Genomic DNA, 19,636 nt, shown 5'->3' on the forward strand with positions numbered 1-19,636 from the left:
GTCTAACAATTTGATTAAATGTTCTGTTTGTTGTGTTTTGTTTTAACATTTGTGCTAGTGTAGTAAAAAAGGAAGTATTAAGATCAGCATTCTTCTTTTGTTTCAATACATACAAGAGACATATTAGCTGGTAAAGTCTGTTTATTTGTTTATTTCTAGGCTTATAATTTTGGCTTGATGCTCATGCCACCATGCACATCATCAGTAATCACATTTTGAAGTCACTGCTATTATTGTAGAGACAGAAGTGGCGACACGTGTAGTTTCCTTTATAAATCTTGGTTTTGAAGGTACCCTGCAGCCTAATTTTGACACTTTAATTTCAAATAAGCTTTTTGTTCATCCACAGTTCAACATACCCACCCACAGTAGAAATATGTACATCTACAACAGCCATAGTCTATTCAAATGTTTAAGTAAATGCACATTGATGGGAAATTGTTTTCTACCACAACACTTTCTTTGATGTCAGGACTTGAGTAAAACTGGTCTCCAAAGAAGCGTTGAAACTTCATTGATAAGCACAGTGATTACTTTTGAGCAAGAGTATGATGCTTATACTGAGTTACGTGTAAACTAGGTCTTTAAAATGGGCTTACTGTCTTTGATTTTTCTAAGATACATGCTGAAAAATGATCACAGCTGGTTGGGAGAGATGTGGATAGCCAATGTCCTGTAATTCTAGCATTAACAGCAAACTTGGGGGTTCAATATAGTGTGATGCAATGCAAGGATTCTTAGTCAATTAAGCAGAAAATACACACAAATACTTAAAACAAATCAGAATAATACTCTGTTGCAGACTGATAGATGCCAAAGAAACCTTTTTGTCGTGTATTTCTAACTACAAAGAGTTCGCCATATAGTTTCACTTGCAAAAATGTGAGTATAGTCAGCAAATGTCTGTATTCATTGATGATGATGTATTCAATTATTCTAAGGAAAATGTTGGACTTTGATCTTAAAGGCCAATAAACCATCAAAGTATTTTGTCCAAACTCTTACCAGCAATTTTGGCCATCTAGATGGGAAGATAAACATACATAACAACACATATCGACTGCTCACACTTGATTTAAATTCTGTCGATAATACTGAACCAAACCTTTAACAGGAGATGAAAACATTGTGCTGTAAAGATTCAGAGTCGAAAGAATATCTTTTTTAATAAGGAGAAAATTGAAATTAGTTTAAATTTGCATTCATGCCCAGCAGCAATAAAAATATATTCATCCTTTGTTTCTTCTCCAGTTGCACATTCTTCCTTTTGTCAGTTTCAAAGGGAATAAAAGTCTTCAGAGCAGCCTGCTGCACCAATAAACTCTGTCACATTACCTGTTCAAAAAACAGAAAAGTGTCATATAAAACCCATATCATTGTATACATTGTGGAGGTTAACACAATAGTACAATTCTATGATAATTTACTCACCCTCATGTCATTTCAAACCCATATGACTTTCTTTTTCGGTGGAACACAAAAAGAACATCTTTAGTAATGTTCATTACTTTTCATTGGATCACAATAAATGGAGACCAAGCTATCGAACGAAGAATAATTGTATGAATATACTGTATGAGCAATAATGACCTCTAATATGTTTTATTGAAAGGATGAAATTGTGGGAAAGAAATCTGTTTTGGAGCAACATTGAGGTGAGCAAATAGATTTTTTTTTACTATCATCAACCTAAACGTTACTACACTTGTGCACTTTTGAGATCCAAACTTAATTTCTGGTACAAAATGTGTCTAGCCAGTATTGTTTTGGGTTAACGTACCAGTAGAAGAATCGTTACTTGGCTTAAAACAAAGTTAAACAACCCATTCAACAAATTGTTTATTTAATACAATTATTATACCATTAATTAGTAATATAGATTAATATAAATATAAATCAACTAAAATATAAATACTTTATTAATGTTATTAGTCACTAGCCAGACCGCCAGGTGCATGTATCCGATACGATAATTGTGAAAATTACAATTTTTGTTCATGCTAACAGTGTCTATCAGACTTATTTGTGTGGGTGAGTATACAAACTTTCCAACCTACCGCTCTTACAGCACATGCCGTTTGTCTGAGGCTGAAGAGTGGGTGGGGATAAGTTTCGAGTCCGAGCCAGGGCTACAGACCCCTTCTATTAGATTCTTGTTGCAGTCTCCCAGGCTGGCTGCAGGAGCGAGTCTAGGGTAAGCAATTTGCCCCGTCAGATCCAAGAGGTCCTCAAGAGCGCGCATGTTACTGGTTCCATTCTGCTGAGGAGAAATTACTGGGGAGAATTCTGGGATGGAGATTAACTCCTCTTTCGAGACAGGACTGAAATGGGCAGAAAGGAGATAAGTCAGATGTCAGAATTTGGATTAGTGTATAATTAAAATGTTTTATCTTTTGAATTGTTTGTCATTTGTTACAGCAAATCAGCGTTGAGTAGTCAAGACTCACCTGACCTCCATGAACTGCACTTCATCTGCAGAATCCTGCACTCTTCCACTTTTCCGGGCCGATGTGTCCAGATGAATAACAGGGAGAGGGGGTTTCATCTCTGACACCGGCTTCAGGGATGCTGGTGGGATGTCCTTCATCAGCTGCTTTGAGTTCACCTGTGTCACTGTGGGCCTATGTTCACCGGGCTGAGGGACGGTCTTTGCTTGTGGGACAGTTACAGTTGCGTTCCCCATGACACTTTGTCTGTTTGCATGAGGCATGTCTGATTTTTTCACAGTGCTTTCCGTCTTGCCTCCCTGAGCTGAGGCCTCTCCAATTTGTATTTTTAGTTGGTTACGAGCTTCCTGTTTGGCCACCTGAGTGATAGTTTGGCTTTTTCCATTGGTCAAGTGGTTGTCCTGCTTTGGTTGAGCATTTGAAGGTATGTTCTGCGTGGAAACTTGCAGGTTGCCGTGTGTTGTCACAACACTTTGAATTTTTACTTGTGTTATTTGAGATGGAGTCTTCGGTGGGGTTTCCTGCACCTTTGCCACAGATGCATCTTCTCGCTTTACTTGACCTTTGACCTCTTCTTTCACCTGTTTACTCTCCTGTTTGGCAATGTTTTCCTTTTCTTTACCGATTGTTTTCACTGCAGCAGAGTTTATGTTTATTTGACTTTTCAAGGGGGGATTTTGGGGGGCACTTACACTTGAGGTCAAATTGACACCACCTGAAGAGAAAACAGGGGTCTGGTATAACCAAGTTGATATATATATATATATATATATATTGCACATCATCTGGTATACATATAAAAGTTATTTCTTATTTTTGCAAACAACTCTTCTAGTAACTATAGTGTTTGAAAAAGCTTTATTAACAGTCATTAAAATATCTTTGATTAGAATCTTTCATGTTCTTCTGTCATAGTTCTGGTTCAATAACAGCGTTAATATGACCCTTTCTACCAAAATATTTAATATTTAACTGAGTATTAAAGAAGAAATGTTGAGATTTTAGCGGCATCTACGGTGAGGTTGCGAATTGCAACCAACCAGTCACTCCACCCCTCCCTTTCGAAGCACAACAGTGGCTGCCCATAACTAAGATGTATTCATGTTTTCATTTCTTTGCCGAGGTAGATGGTCTGTTTAGGATAACATGGTAAATTCCATGTAAGGAGACCCGCAGCGTATGTAAATAGCTCATTCTAAGGTAATAAAAACATAACACTTCATTATGTAAGGTCATAGTTATGTATATTATATTGCATTTCTGTAAATAGATCCTCAAAAAAACTACACGCTGGACCTTACATCCACAGCAAATCTGTGATCTGATTTATCTATCACAAAAAAAACACTGAAAGAACCAAAGTCGAGCAACCTTACACAAACTACTGCAATGTGACTAAATATAGGCTGAACAGGCCCTGAATAGATGACCTTGAACACAACCTGTGACACACTGAGAATGTGATCCACACCTAAGGTCCCCTGCTGACCAATCCTGAAGCTTTAATTGATGCTGTGGGATGGAAAAATACCGGCAGCCCTGCTGACACACTGCAATATGTGCACATCTGCCCCTATGGGATAAGCAATCTAAACCGAATAGCTGCTGCTTTTTGTACACAGTTTTGAACTTTGCTAGTAATGTACACAACTGGTTTTCACATATATTCATTAACAGGGTTAAAAAAACTCCCTAAACAGTTTTAACACTTGAATGTGCATCTTATTCACTATTAACACCAGTTTATCAGTTGTTTTAATATGTAGATAATCTGGGCGGCAGTGATGGAATGATGCTCTACTGTCCCAGGAACTTTAAAAAGTCCACAAGATCGTTTCATGCAAATCTCATGTGAGATTTCACATTATTACCTAATCTCCATATTTCTTTAGTGTCAAAAAACTACACAAAAATTCCCCTGTGTGTTTTGTGTTTGAGAGAGAGAGAGTGAGCGAAAATAAGCGAGAGGAGTCTTACCTGGAGGAGAGACCGGAGATGGAGGTTCCTGTGTGAATATAAGGTCATTACATTACATTTCTGAACAATCATTTCTGCTCTACTTTATCTGACATACAAAAAAGGCAATTCAAGTCACATTCACACAGATTGAAGCCTTAATCCCAGCTATGAAGTTATAAGTGATGAAATGTGATTGATTCATAATTTCTGACTGATACCTTCATCTCACTCTCACTCTTCCTGGTTCTCTTCATTATCTCCTCGATTCTCTGAAACAAAATAGCACATATCACTTCTTTTACCTTTAAAAACCTTAAGTTTCCTCTAACTGTACATTTCAAGCATTTTCTGGTTCAGATATATAGTGTATGAGGTGGCAAATAGACGTTTTTAGAGTTATTTCATCAGGATTGTTTCAGTGTTTTCCAATATACTGTAAATTCTTTGTATAAGCCTTTGGCTGTGATTTATAAAGCATATATATCCAATGAAGTAGTCAGTTAAATGGATAGTTCACCCAAACAACCCTCATGTCATTCCAAACCAGTACAACGATATTTTGAAGAATGTTGGTGACCGAACAATTTGGGACCTCACTGATTTCCACTCTATGGACACAAAACCACTGAGACAGAAGGAGTCTGGTTTTGACCAACAGGTTTTGACCAACATGAGGGTAAATAAATATTTAAATATGTTTTCGAGGGGGTGAATTACCCGTTTAAATTTGACGATTCATGTTTGTCATGTTGTTGTACAGCACTTGTTTCACAGAACCGTCAGCACAGAGTGGATAGTGAGTTATGTACAGTAGTTGTTTCCTACCTTTTTTCGCTGTTGTCTCTCCTGCTCTTCTTGTTGTTGGAAAAGCTCTCTGCCCTGACGCTGACGCTCTGCATCTTTCTGAGCACGTAATTCTGCCTCTGCTTTCTATTAAACACAAAGATACAAGTTAGTTGTTCACTAGAATAATTGATTGACAGATGTGGTTGTCTCCTCTAAATAACAGAATTTTGTGTGGAGTGAGGAGCATATTTATTGTCTATATGGCAGTTCTTGCTTATTGATCTTTTCATTGATCCTGTGACTTGCAATATTGTTTACTGGGGGATTGAAAAAAAAAGAGTGCTTAGAAGAAAGAAAGAAATCATTTTGGGGGAAATTTGCACAAAGGCAGATGTTAGATGAAGCTTTACAGTTTTGTTGGTTTGGTTTATCCTCAATGTACAACAACCAATCAACAGAAGTCTACACTTAACATCCACATCAAAAAAATTCAACTGAACTTTAATTTCCCTTTAAATCTTCTGACCTCTTTCTCCATTTGAGCCTGCCTCTCCTTCTCTTTCCTCTCTTTATCCACCTGCTCACTCTTTTTCTGCTGCTGCTCTTGTCTGCGTTTCTCCTCCTCCGCTTGACGGATCTTCTCCTCCTGTCGAGCTCTTTCCTCCAGCTGCCTCTTCTTCAGCTGTTCGCTCTTAAGTCTAACAAACACAGACGCACATAAGTCAGAGAATCTAGCACAAGAATTACAAGAACACAATTGTGCTTTACAACCCCAGTCTACGTACTCACTGGAGTCACATAATATTCAACAAGTTTTGAGCACTTTGTACACCGGCTCACACATACTTCTCCTGCTCCTCTCGTTCTCTCTGCAGTTTCTCTTCCTGTTCTTTCACAACTCTGGCCAGACGCCTGCGCTCCGCGAGCAGACGGGACGCCTCCTCGGCATCTGTCGTTCCAGCGACCATCTTGCCAGCAGGGTTTAAAGGTGAGGGGTCTGTGAAGTGTAAAATAAAAAAGCAAGTGTAAAATTAGAGTGCATTATTAGTATTTTTACAGTCTCAGTCATAATGATACGTATAAAATGTGTTTTTGTATTTAAACAGACAGTGAAATATGAAAAATATTTAAATAAAAAATACAAATATAAAAAGTATTTACTCATGTGGTAATGGCTATTTTAATAATCCAGGGGATTCAATACAATGTCAGGCCCACCTGCAGTTTTCTCTGTAGTCACTTCATTTAAGCTTGATTTGGGATGTTTCTTCTCTGGGATATCCGTCTTGCCATTCCTCTTATCTTGACTTTCGGTAGCAACACCTTTTTTCTCTTTTGCACCATTAATAGGGCTCTCCATCTTCGACGTTCTCCTTTCTGGAGGTGGTGTACAGGAAATAGGTGTTTCCACTTTTGGTGCCTTTTCCAAACATTCATTGTTTGGGATTTTGTTCTGATGGACCTCGGCCTTGACCGGTCTGCCCACCTTAAGGTCATTGACTTGTTCAGTTTGTTTGTCTATGACCTTGTCTTCTGTCTTCTTGTCGCTGTCAGTTGCCGAGGTGCCAGTTTTGTGTTTCATAGGGGAGGGTGGATACTGTCGAGGTGTGCAGGGTGACTGAGTACGACTCTTGGGCAATAACCTATAAATAGTTGTGGTTTTTAGCTTAATTGTTTAAATATCAGTTCTGAACAACATTGAGTTTATTTGTGTATATGGGTTTATATCGTACTTTGGTGTGGCTGGCGAAGCGGAGCGCCGGATAACATCAGCAGGATATTTATTTTGCCTCACCGGTGAGCCTGTGGCCGGAGAGCCGGTTCTCCTCTCTCTACGCAACTTCTCCTTCTGTACCGACACATAACATAAGGAGTGTGTAAGCATGTTTGTGGAATGGAACTGACTAAAACTGAACAAAAGAAATGAACTAATGAGGCTTTCTTCAACTACATCAGTTGCTATAGCAACAAAGCATGATTTTGACCTTTGGGGTGTTGGGGGCACTAACAGCTCCACTTGACTCCTCTGCTGGCACAATATTGGTTCTGCGGCGACTTGGTGACCCTCGATATGGTGATCTGTGGGGACTCGAGGGCACTGCAAAGGACAGTAAAACATTTGGCAGTCAGAAGAGATTTCTCAGTCTTATAATCGCTAGAAACTTACATCAAACGGCACACTACATAAATACGCACAAACCCTTTTGGGATAAACAAAAGAAACAAATCAAAACACGTCAGTGGCTCAAACACAGCTATATTCTTTGACACTGAACACTAAGCACCTGTACACCTGTTGAGGAGTGTTACCTTTGCAGAGATGACAATACAGATGCAGCTCTGCGGCACTGTTACAGTGAGCCAGTGAAGAGTGTGTGTGTGTGTGGGGGGGAGGTTATTCACTTTCGATTTGTCTTGAGAGTTCAGGTGACCGTGATGGGATTGAGGGATGGAGATAATGAAGGAAAGTTGTTTTTTCGGAGGGGGTGAATTGGATGAAAGGGACAACATGAATATGAAAAGGAAATGGAGAGGGATGTATTTGTGGCGTGTCATGTTGCTTTGTGTGCGTGCGTGCGTTCGTGCGTGCTTGTGCATGCGTGTGTCTGTGTGTGCGTGCGTGCGTGTTTTATACTAATGTGACAGTGCCTTATTTTTAGATGAAATATTGTCAATAGATACAAAAGGAAAGGAAAAACTTAAACATACAAAACAAGCACTATAAGACTCACACACTAATACACACACAATGTGAACTCACTGGTCACACATCTGAAGTTCACATTCACAATCAATACAAAACACACAGCAAAACAAAGCACACAAACATCTACATTCATTGAGCTACAGAGCATGTGCACATTGAATATCCAATGCCTTACTAAAGCATTCAGATCTAAACGCTTCTCTCCCATTCTCTTTGAAGCTTTTATCTCAAAGCATGTAAGCCTGGTTATTCAGATCAAACAAACAATTGTCACGCACATAATATTTTCTGGAGCTTGCTTTTAAGTACCATATAAGATTTAAATGTTTGGATGAACAATTCCTTTAAAATCATATTATCCATAACTTTAGCATAAACCAGAGGTCAACAGTAGTGAAGTATTTTTTCTCTACTCAAGTAGGCTACATTTCAAGTATCTTTATCAATGTTTGAACTTTGAACAAATTTTACTTCACTACTTAAAAAAAACATGTATCATTCCTTTTATTTCATTTCTTTCAAAAATGAAAAAAAACTCCTCAAGTTCATTAAAAATATAGTACAGTAGTTTATTTTTTTTTAAACTATTAACTGAGAAAAATAGATTTCAATGTAATTATTTATTAAAGGTAATAATAAAAAAACTGTCAAATGTATTTATGAAATGTAGGGGAGTAAAAAATATATAATATGTTTTAAAATGAAGTGTATAATTTGTTAAAAGTCAAAACGTACCTATGTATGAAAAATGTACCTAATTTTATAAAATTTTACTGTCACACTGTTTTATTTACAGTTTTCACAAATCTTTAAGATACAGTCAAAAATATAAAATGTATAAGAATTTATAAGAAAAACTGGAAAAACATGTAATTTAACAGACAAGTTATTTTTATAATACATTTCTGGCACCCCAGCTGCCAGAAAATTCATGTTTTTATGGGATTTTTTTACAGTGTAGGCTATTTAAGTAGAGTAAATATACAGTACTTCACTGCTGTCCATATCTAGCACCAACAGAGCAAGATGAGCAATATGACTAGTGATGCTTGGCTTAGTACCACTACAATTGCATTTTGTGGTTGAAAATAAAAGAGAACTGAATTTCAATGAAGCATTTTTAATTCAGTAACTACAAGAATGTCTTAGGGACCTGAATACATTAGCAAGTCATTGCATATTCAGTTCAGGTAGGGCTGCATATGGATGAGCTCAGCAAAACAAATACCAAACACATTGTTATATTTGAAATCAGCCTTCTCTTTTCATTCCCCCTCTTGGTGGTTGTTATAAAAAATACTAATTTTGACTTCTGAATGCAGCTAGGTTACATGGTTCTGCAAATGAAGCTTTTATAGTAATAATCAAATATGCCCTTCTATTCCCATGTTGCACTATAAGTACTCAGACAGGAACTGGGAAAGCAGAGCAGGCTGGTTTAGAGGTTAGTGATGGAAACCAAAAACTGGAGAGGTGATGTGTCAATCCAAGGTGACAGCGAGGAACAGGTGATGAAAAAGGCCAGCTTGGGTTCATACCGTTGCCTGATTCACTGGCAGCAGGAGAGGGGGCAGCGAGGTCATAAGGGAGGGCGGAGGCAGCAGAGAGAGGAGGCGGGGCATTCTCCCAGTCACCTGGGCAACGGGTTCAGGGCAGAGCACAGCAGAAATAGCAGAGCATTATGGATAGATTGAGCACCCTCTGGTGAAATGTGGGTTAGGGGAGCTGTTTGTACCTAAACACACACAACTGAACACATTCAGCATGTTTTCTTGCACTCTCTATGCATGACAATAAAAAAGAAATGAGAAAGGCTGATCTGATTTCAAACACATTGCCAATCAAAATCTGCACTTCTTGTACATACACGCCACCACACACACAATGCAACTCATTATCAAGAAAACTCAAAATACACTTTCATGAAAAAAAACCCTGTTTTCTCATTATCTATAAGTCAATCATTACCGGAGTTTATTCTAAAAGTGCATCTATTAACTATACTGTATACAGCACTATGTGGCAGCAAATAAATAAAAATAACAAAGCAACAAACAAATATAACAAATACAGTTACCTTTGTTTTACATATATAAGGACCTGGATTAAAAGCATTAAGGCATATTAAACATGGGTCTACAAAAATACCCTTTATTTCTTCTAAACGTCCCTAGCTTCTAAAATGTTAAAACCTAAAGGCCTCAGTCACTAACCAATGCATCTGCTGGATTCTCATTCAAACCAACAAAGGGAGACTCGGCAAAGACAAAATACTGATTCAATGGCTGTCCTTCCTCTCTGATGAGCTGATTTATGAAAACTGAGCTCTCGTAACACTGTCTCCAAGCCCCCAGATGAAAATCATATAACGGAAGGACACTGCTCTGCAGCAGCGCACCAGCACTACAACAGCTTCTCTTTTTTAAAGCATTGAAAAAGCACTCACATGGAATTAAGAAATGTACTTTGAGTTGATAAAGCTTCATATTTTACTACTTTTATCCAGGCACAAGAGTGTAATGACACAGTATACCATCTGCAGCACATTCGGGCAAAGTATAAAAAAATCTCGCAATACATTTAAAAAAGACAGCTGTCTGAAAATTATGATAAAAAGCCTTTCTGACCTTACATATGAAACACTGTGCTTGCATGTTACTGTACAAAAACTCATAATGGTTGGGCTGGTTTTGGAAAAGGTAAAACAAAACACAATATATATAATAATATGACACCCTTCCCATTCTGCGTCTTACTCACTCCCCTCTTCAGTGTGATGTATGTGCATTACACTCACCTTGAGTGGGGCCATTGGGACCCCACACCCAGCGCTTGTTCCTGTTCTCCAGCTGCAGGCTCCGTTCCAATGACCTTCTTATCAGAGCCTCCAGACGCTCCTGTGTTTCGTTCCAGCACAAGTAACATCATACATTCACTTCCCCCATAACATCAGTCCTTTGTCACACCTTCACATTTGTCTCATGGAAGAAGTGTGATACACTAACAAAATCAAAAATGGTTAATAATTGACCCTGTGCTTTAATGCCAGAATGATCTTCAACAATATTATCATCTAAGCTACCCTTATAGGGATAGTTTAGCCCGAAAATACAAATTATGTCATCATTTATTCACCCATATGTAAATCTATTAAAAACTCTGTATATGACTTTCTTCTGTGTAATGCAATAGAAGTTATTTTAAGATATGTCTGGACGTGTTTTTGTGTCCATACAATAGAGTTTATTTGGGGCTGCTGTTTGGTTGTTGTATGTTCTACAGAAGAAAGAAAGTCATACAGGTTTGAAATGACATGAGGGTGAGTAAATAATGACAGAATTGTTATTTTTTGGGTGAACTATGGCTTGGGTCAATTCGAACAATGAACCTTTTACTCCTTGTCAAGGGTATTCAGATCTCCATGGTTACCAGTTTCTTTTCCGGTGTGGTATAGTAATAATGTTACTGGTATTGGCACAGTGTGATCAATATGACAAGATCATGTTTGCCTATTTAAAGACTGACACAGCAATTCAGAAATTCATGTTATTTTCCGTTTGTGGGTGCTTTACTTCTATGAAAATGGTTCCAGCTCCAACTGTGAAGTCCAGCATAACCTCCTCCGTCTACCACCTTGTTCCTTCTCTCCTTGCCCTATCCTTTACACAAGTAGTCTTTCCAAAACGAACGTAGCTGTGAAAGCTGACTCTGTTTCTCGGTATTTGAGTGCATTTAGACCAGCGGGGGAGAGAAAGGGATTAAAATAATGTGTCATGGCTGTTCTGGTTGAATCCTCCAGTCTGGAGAATTATCAGAACTAACATGAACTCACAAGCTCATAACAGATCAATGAGAATGTGAGCACTATATAAACAGTGTCTGCCCTGTAGGTGGGTGATTTTACATGTCGAGGCACAGACACAGAGACATTTTTTTGTGTTTTGTGTTTTGTTCCTTTTAATTCAAATGACGTTTCATTGTGTGGTATAAATCTATTCAACGTACACACAACACAAAGATTTTGTTTTCAATTTCCTAGAGCTAGTAGACGAATCAGGGGACCTTTAAAATTGATGGCTGGACTGAAATTGAATTATATTCTGATATATCAGTGCAGTATGAAAAAATAGCATTTAAAAGGTCACGGGAGAAAAAGCACAATGACCCCTTGTCATTTTTAGAAGAAAAACACTGCCCTAGCAGATTGATGTGATGGAAGTCAATGTTGTTTTTTCAACATATGGCGGAAATGTGAAGATTAGACTTGATGTCAAATGCATCTGATCTGTTAATCCCCACAAGACACAAATACACCACCAAATTAAATCTATTCCCACATTCTGAAATTATGTATTTGTGCTTCCGTGACACCATTATCTACTATATGTCACGATTCTGTTCTGTGTTTCTCTGTTGTTTGGAATTTTGCTTTGTTTCCTGTTGTGCCCCATGTTTGTAGTCCTTTGTAGTTTTTCTTGTTAATTAGTTTCCCCAGGTGTTTCTTGTTTCCTTGTTATCCCAGTGTATTTAGGCCCTAGTGTTTCCTTTGTTTCATGCTTTGTTATGGTGATAACTATTGTGTGTGGTTTACATTGGTTTGATTTAATTAAAACTACACTGCATTTGGATCCGCTTCTCTGCCTGGTTACTCTGCGTTACACTATAACAGGGAATCTTAACACTGTTTCTGGATGTCTTCCTTTTCAAACACACACGATTCAAAACATCAGCATATTAGTGCAACTTCTAAAGTGTGAATTTGAAAGGTTGGGAACCATTGAACTGTAAAATCTCATTGACAGGTGGATTTAACTTTAGATCTCTGACCTTCTCCTCCTCTAGCTGTTGTCTTCTCTTCTCCTCTACCGCAGCCCTGCGAAGCTCCTCCTTCTGTCTTTGTTCATCCAGACGTTTCCAGCGTTCTTCCACCGTCTTCTCATACTGCAGCTGAGCACGTCTCTCCTTCTCCTTTATGGCTTGTTCCCGTACAGCTGAAAAAGCAAGAGAACCTATAGAGAAGGCTTACTTAAAACCAGAGGTACTACTGAATGGATATGGTCTGGACTTTTGAAATAGTTTGGGTTAAATTTTCAAACAAATTCACTTATTTTCTGAATTAAGGAAATATTTGGTAAATGTTACTGATAAAACTAAAAAGGTCCACTAAAAGTCTGATTCTCAAATAAAGTTTACATTAAAATGCGCTTGTTAAAAAACATAGACATTGTCCCTTAAGGCTTTCCATAGGCGACTGTTTTTATGAGTTTAATTTTTTTATGTCAGTAGACTATTGAAGAGTGCAGTCTGCAAATTTTAAAATATGTTTTAAAAGCTTTTAGCCAGATGCCTAAGTGGTCAGCTTTTTCCACTTTGTTATAAAAGATATGTCGGTGAAACATTTATTGCTTATTACATCAGGCCGGAGAGACTCCTCAGCAAATGCTTTGACTCCTTTAGTTTCTTCATGGTTGTCAAAATGAACAAATATGAGAAATTCATTAAAAAAACTGAAGATAAATAAAAACATTTGTGAATTTAATAAAAAAAAGTGTGGCTGAGCCTCGAAAGTCCAGCAACGCCAATGTCAATTGTTAATCTAGTTTGAATTCACTACACCCACACAGACACCGAGACACAATAATAAACAGACTTACTCACCCAAACTCTTCTCCCTCTCCTCACGTCTCTCCTTGGCAAGTCTCATCCTATCATCTGTCTTCAAATATCCTTCCATGTCTTGAAGAAAAAAAGGATAAACACAAAGAAACATAATCCACAATTCATCTCTTTAGAGAAGTTTAACGGTACTTTAGTTTCTCAGATATATCATCAGATGAAATGGAAGATGTCCACCCAACACAGACAAAAAAACAGATGAGACTTACATTGTTTACCTGCATGTGCATTGGTATTGGTTGAATGGCGTGATGGTGAAGGGTGTCCATTGGTCTGAGGTTTCTTCTCTGTGACAGTGGGTGGAGTCAGAGCATCAGCTTTGAATCATGAGATGATGAAGAAGAATGAGAAGGGGAATTTTAACATTTTATCTGCAATATGACATGAATGCCCAAAATTAATGTTTTAGCACAGGTTAATATCAATCAAATCCACATAAAGGTTAAACATTGATTTAAATTGAAACTTTAACATTTATTTCTTAGTATATGTTACATCCAATATTTACTGAAGTAACAAATATGCACTGTAGCTAGCATAGACCCCAAAACCTGTCATCAAATAGTATATATGAACTTGACACATAAAACTGTAATAATATTAGTTTGAATCAATTGACTATGACAAGGAGGGCCTTACTGTGTTTTATCGAAGGGCTTCCATGGTTTGTTTTCTGATATGTTGGCGAGACATTGCCATTGCTCTGAGGTTTCTTTTCAGGAGTTAAAGGTGATGTCATAACCTTAGCAGCTGTTTCAGAAAATATTGTGTTGCACAGACACAGGTAGTCAGGGAGATTCATGTAAAAGGATTGTCAGCCAGATAGGTTAAGACAGATAAGCAAATCTTTGTACATCTTTACAGTTGCAATAAAACATACATTGAGCATTTGGTTATGTGCTGCGTTTGGAAGAAAGAACAGCCCATTGATTTCTGGACTGGGTTATAAACCAAGAGCTGTAATCTGGATCTTTTACTTCTGCTTTGTAGACACTCCACATGCAAAGAGAATCAATAATTTTACATCAGCCATGCATTCAGAGCTACACATTACATTATTCAGCTACAGTAACCACATGAACACAATTTTTTTTTTCTCTGTATAAAGTGTCTTTGGATAAACTACACATTATCTGTCTGCACACTAACATTTTCTTTACTCCACACATGAGCTCTACTGTAAGAGCAGAGGGGACTATGAACACAACACCACCACAGAAAATATTAGTAATAATGGCAAAGAAAATACAGAAAAGATGAAACACATATACGTGAAATACATAAGTAACAGACTCTGATAGACAATGTAAATGGTTGCGATGGACCAATGCTAAATCGCACTAGAAATGAAAACAACCGATAATGGTAATTAACACATTCCTATCATGTATGAACATTGGGAGTTAGAACAGGCATAACACATTTAACAAATTAAGACTCTTTGAATGTCTCCATACCACAAACTCTGCCAACAATTATTCAGTCTACTTATGAATGAAAAGCTTCTGTGGACCACAAAATGTCTTGTGCCCATACAATTCTAATGGAAGCGATTTTTGAGTTTGGTAACCACCTTTCTTAAAAATATCTAAAATATCATAGTTATGCTATTATTATTCTATTCTATCATTAACTTTAGCATAACAAATGTCTGCCACCACGATATTCCAACATGTCTTTGTGTCGCACTCACCGAAAGCAATATTTTGGTTTGGTCTGGAGAACCCGTTACATGTACTGTAACATAGAGAACGATTCTGCAGACGATGCTTAGATCAGTCACACGCAAATAAAGCGGATGTAGATCGCTCCATCGATTTCCCATTAAATTAATTTGCCAAATGGACGTGGTTTATAGCTTTAACCCCTTTAGTCTTGTGACAGTGTTGGGCGGTGTTCGGCCGTCAACTTTCCAGAACATCCCATGCCCTATGAAAATATAACGCAGTACAGCAATACTATAGGCTACTTGATTATAAACAAACAAACAATAAAGACATGCAACGAGTCTAATCTGTACTTTTATGCAATACTTATAGAACAAAGAAAAAGTGAAGGATGATGAATATAACAATGATACTGCAATAAAGCCCACAGTAAACCCTAGCGTATTTCTACAGTATCATACAGCAATATTGGGTCTGGTAAAGAATAAACTGGACACGTCAGTCATTGTTCCTCATCGAGCCTCTTTATACACTCCCTTGCAAGCTAGAGGGTATCCTGCTCAGTTTGACTCCTCTATTCTTGACAGTCATCAAAAACTCAATGCACGCTCATCCATCTCCTAACAAAGGGCTTCAGGCATGTTTCCTACACACTAACGATACCTTCGCAGAAGTCTCTCACCTGTCGTTGTATTAACAGCACTGTTGACGGGGTTCTCCGCCATCTTCGTCGTCTCGGCGGCTCTCCCACCCTCTCCGACAAGACGCAATGTCACGGACAGCGCCGCAGCACAACACTCCCCCAAAAAACTGAAGCCAAGAGAAACAGCATAGCCAGTTACTTCCTGTTGTTCCGCTATTCGCGTTCCAATGTATCAGCACAATTCACTCCGTATGGAGCGAATGTGGTTTGCACTGATCTCCCACTGCAGGTGTTATCTTTCTACTACAATGTTAATTCAAACGGATAAAGACGATACACGCATACAAATAGATAGAAATGTTGAGCGCGCGGGATGTGGACGGTCCTTTGCTGGACTAGAGACGCTGGACAGCGCAGTGGTGCTGAACTGCTGACGTCATCATCCCGGGTGAAACGACGGTAAAACACAGGCTAAATAAATAAAGACAAATTAGGAACGTTTTTGGTCCCAGAATTGCATAACTTTTAAATACGTTTTCATCATTTATTAGGCAAGACCAAACCAACACTGAGCAACTATTTAAAGATCCCATTTTTTTTTAAATCACATTAAACGTGATCTTTAAACGTATGTTATGTTTACAACAACCAGCCTAAATTGCGCTGCTCTAACTTCGTTTAGACTAAACATTTAGACTTTATTTATTAAATACTTAGTTATTGCTAACGTCAAGATTTGTTATCTTCTGTGGTACCAAACGTAATCAAATGAATGTATCAGAACCATTCAGAATCAATCCATTACGAACCCACAAACTGAATTACATGTAGAGTGCTGTTTGATCCCCGAGAGTATACAATGAATAAACGGTTCCTCTGTAGAGATGGCCCTGTGATATGGATGAAACGTGGCAGTCAATACACCCAGAGGCAGAGCAAAACTGGCAGTAATGAGTTTAAAGGAAATGGGTCAGTACTGGTTCTCTTAAAAACAAAGAGCGCACGAAGGATAAAACAATGGAGAAGGGAATCTCGAGATAACATAGAAATACTTTGATAAACTAATCAAATGAGTTTCTGGACGAGGTTACTGGAAGTTTTAAACAGAATTGGAAAAACATTTGGGCTTTTGTTACAAATGTTTTTTTTTTTAAATTTACATATACATTTTGTACACATAAATGTCAGAAACATGAGACCATACTGAACTGTTCTTGGGAGCTTTCAATTTGCTATCAAGCGGATTTAAACAAAAATGTAACACTTATCGTCCCCTAGCGGTAATAATGTGTTACAACCGCAAAACAATGAAGCTGTGAAGAGAATTAAAACCAAATAAAAAAAATGATTTACTTTTATTTTAGGCAGTGACAACATAAAATACAATGCAAATAGACATAATGAAAGGAAGTTCGGTCCAAACAGACAAAAGGTTTTGTATTTTATTGTAAATTCTGGATTTATTTGATGTTTCAATTCCACCACACAAAGTGGAATACAATATAAATACTTTAAAACCATAACAAAAATATGCAGTCTAATGTGTGTTTATGTGTGAATGAGATGCTTGGCAGACAGTATGCTTGGATAAGCCATGTAGTGATGGGTTAGAAGGAAGCGGTCAGAAAGACGCAAGCGGAAGGCTGTCCCAACAAGGAAACTATCTTCTCCTCTTGGTGTAAACAATATAGCTCACAAGCAGTCCTGACTTTTAGATCTGTTTGAGATGACAGAAACAAACACATTAAGCTATGACAGAGCTAAATATTGTTAAAATTGTTCTCTTGTGCAAAAGAAGCAATAACAAAATGTCCAGCAGTTGGTATGTAGACAAAACAATTAAACAAATATAAATAAATCAGAAACAAAATTCATTATTGTTGTTGCACTGGTAAAGAAGCGCAACAACCCTGCACTTACATCATCAATGTCCTCATCATCACTTCCAATATCATCAAACTGAATCTCATCATCGTCTCCAGGTCCAAATTGGTCAGTTTCATTGATTTTAGCTGCAAGACAAGACAGAAAATGAGACAGACGGACAAAATAGTCAGCCAAGCACCTTAGGATACAACAAGCACCTTAGGACACAACTGAACAACCTTGAAATGTAGATAAAGGCTCTATTAGAGCACATCATCTGCACACAGCTTGTTTTAGTTCAATGACATTACAGTAAAACTAGCAAACAGATATCATATAAATGAGTTTCACCATGTTCTGGCAGCTCTCCGTATGCTTTGAGACTGCGGGCTTCGTCCGCATTGTACTTCAAAATGACATCTGCTTTGTTATCCTGGAAGAAACATGTAGAAAAGCAGAAAATGTCAAAGATGAAAATTATTACGTTTATTACAAAATGATCGGCTCATTGATGATGAATCTCTACCTGGTAATCTCGAAGACCAACGAGGATGATGTCAGACGCATTGATCCAAACCTGAAATAAATATTTAAATACGTTAATAAAAAGTTAGCCATGTGTTGTTGTAAATTGTTCTGCTAATAAAAAATATATATTTGTTTGTTGGTTTCTAAAGTTCAAGTGAAAAGCTCTTTAAGAGGCATTTTCCTGACATCAACATAACATTTTATTCTCAGCAGGTAACAAATGCAGAGTCTAGCAACAAAACCACCCACATCTATAAACTGACAGGTGGGACAATTGGGGAAATCCTGATTATAAATAAAGCACAGTATACACATAAAACAGTATCACACCTTTTTCCGGAGCTTTCCTCTGATATGGCAGAGCCGTTTCACTCCATCAAAACACATGGCCTCTAGGCGTCCATTTCCAAGCATCTTTATCACCTGAGCATATTCTAAAATAAGAAATTGAGAATTCAGAACTGGAGATACAAGTGTTTAAAAAGAAATAAAAAGCTGAATAGTTATCTATATTAGAGCTTACAGATAAGCAACATACCGACTTATGATAAAACTTTAAACTATTTTCAGAGAGGCCCAAAACAATTCTGGATATTACTGACATTCCACATGTTGTTGAGGTTTACTTACCTTGACCGTCCTCTTTGAAAACAAGTTCTCTCTTCTCGGATTCGTTCTCGTTCTTACCACGTCGCCGATTTTTACCTCCTTTACCTGTGGAGGAATAAATTACTCTGAATTCTCTTGCTGATAATAACCAGGTTACATTTTCATTCTAGTTATCATCTTATTCTAAGCTACAAATCATACGGCAATTCAAAGCAATGTTTAAGACCATGAGAGAAAAAGCAAAATATTAAAAAGCCGTAAAACTTGAGCCTGCCAACACAACGCAGGGCCGTTTAAACTCATATTTATTAATCACACAACAAAGGAAAGGCCGTCTGGTAATTCTGGTAAAGTACTGTAAAACCACAGTAGCACTTCACTTGTTTTTACATGTTTAGCTTAAATGAGTACAGGCAAATGTAACGCATGAATTTAAGCGTAAGAGCGCAGTGGATTGTCACGTTGCCGCCGCCGCCGCCGCACACTGCTCGCCAAGGCCGGGTACTAAATTCACGCTCGTTCTTTGAACGTTTACATGTGAAGTATTTCCTTACCTTTGTTCTTTGGCATGTTTATTCACTATTCGACCACTATTCGGTTGAGTAACGTCGTTAAACAAAGCCGTTAGGTAAAGAAATCTTAAATATCAAGGAGCTAGTTGTGAAACTACTTCCCTTTCCCTTCTTTGGAACTTCCGCTTTAGCGACCAATCTACGGCTGCGCGGCATTTGCTTATCAAAAAACTTTA

At 37.8% G+C, this 19,636-nt stretch overlaps 2 protein-coding genes across 9 annotated transcripts; both read right to left on the reverse strand.

Annotated features, from left to right (window-relative positions):
• Positions 1–132: 132 nt before the first annotated feature.
• Positions 133–16,323, reverse strand: map7d2a (MAP7 domain containing 2a). Of its 8 annotated transcripts, XR_008906540.1 has the most exons (19): positions 15,925–16,323; positions 14,215–15,504; positions 13,785–13,892; positions 13,558–13,635; positions 12,727–12,890; positions 10,697–10,796; positions 9,438–9,533; positions 7,178–7,290; positions 6,926–7,041; positions 6,411–6,835; positions 6,039–6,189; positions 5,719–5,890; positions 5,232–5,336; positions 4,625–4,675; positions 4,425–4,452; positions 2,448–3,162; positions 2,058–2,321; positions 1,432–1,540; positions 133–1,335 (listed from the first exon to the last, which is right to left on the reverse strand). XR_008906540.1 is itself a non-coding variant. In XM_056746715.1 (18 exons), exons 2-17 carry the CDS (start codon positions 14,375–14,377, stop codon positions 2,063–2,065), a joined length of 2,844 nt encoding a protein of 947 aa, XP_056602693.1. In that variant the 5' UTR covers positions 14,378–15,504; positions 15,925–16,323; the 3' UTR covers positions 133–1,540; positions 2,058–2,062. The 8 variants fall into 8 exon arrangements, 7 of the variants coding, with proteins under 7 accessions (XP_056602693.1, XP_056602692.1, XP_056602694.1 ...); XM_056746715.1 differs by having other exon boundaries at positions 133–1,540; XM_056746714.1 differs by lacking the exon at positions 1,432–1,540 and having other exon boundaries at positions 15,925–16,322.
• An 898-nt stretch (positions 16,324–17,221) lies between these two features.
• Positions 17,222–19,585, reverse strand: eif1axa (eukaryotic translation initiation factor 1A X-linked a). Its single transcript, XM_056746002.1, has 7 exons — positions 19,443–19,585; positions 18,910–18,993; positions 18,610–18,713; positions 18,278–18,328; positions 18,103–18,184; positions 17,806–17,897; positions 17,222–17,602 (listed from the first exon to the last, which is right to left on the reverse strand). Exons 1-7 carry the CDS (start codon positions 19,456–19,458, stop codon positions 17,597–17,599), a joined length of 435 nt encoding a protein of 144 aa, XP_056601980.1. The 5' UTR covers positions 19,459–19,585; the 3' UTR covers positions 17,222–17,596.
• Between the last annotated feature and the right edge of the window lie 51 nt (positions 19,586–19,636).

Source organism: Triplophysa dalaica, chromosome 4, assembly GCF_015846415.1.
Source record: "Triplophysa dalaica isolate WHDGS20190420 chromosome 4, ASM1584641v1, whole genome shotgun sequence".
Lineage (NCBI taxonomy): Eukaryota > Metazoa > Chordata > Actinopteri > Cypriniformes > Nemacheilidae > Triplophysa > Triplophysa dalaica.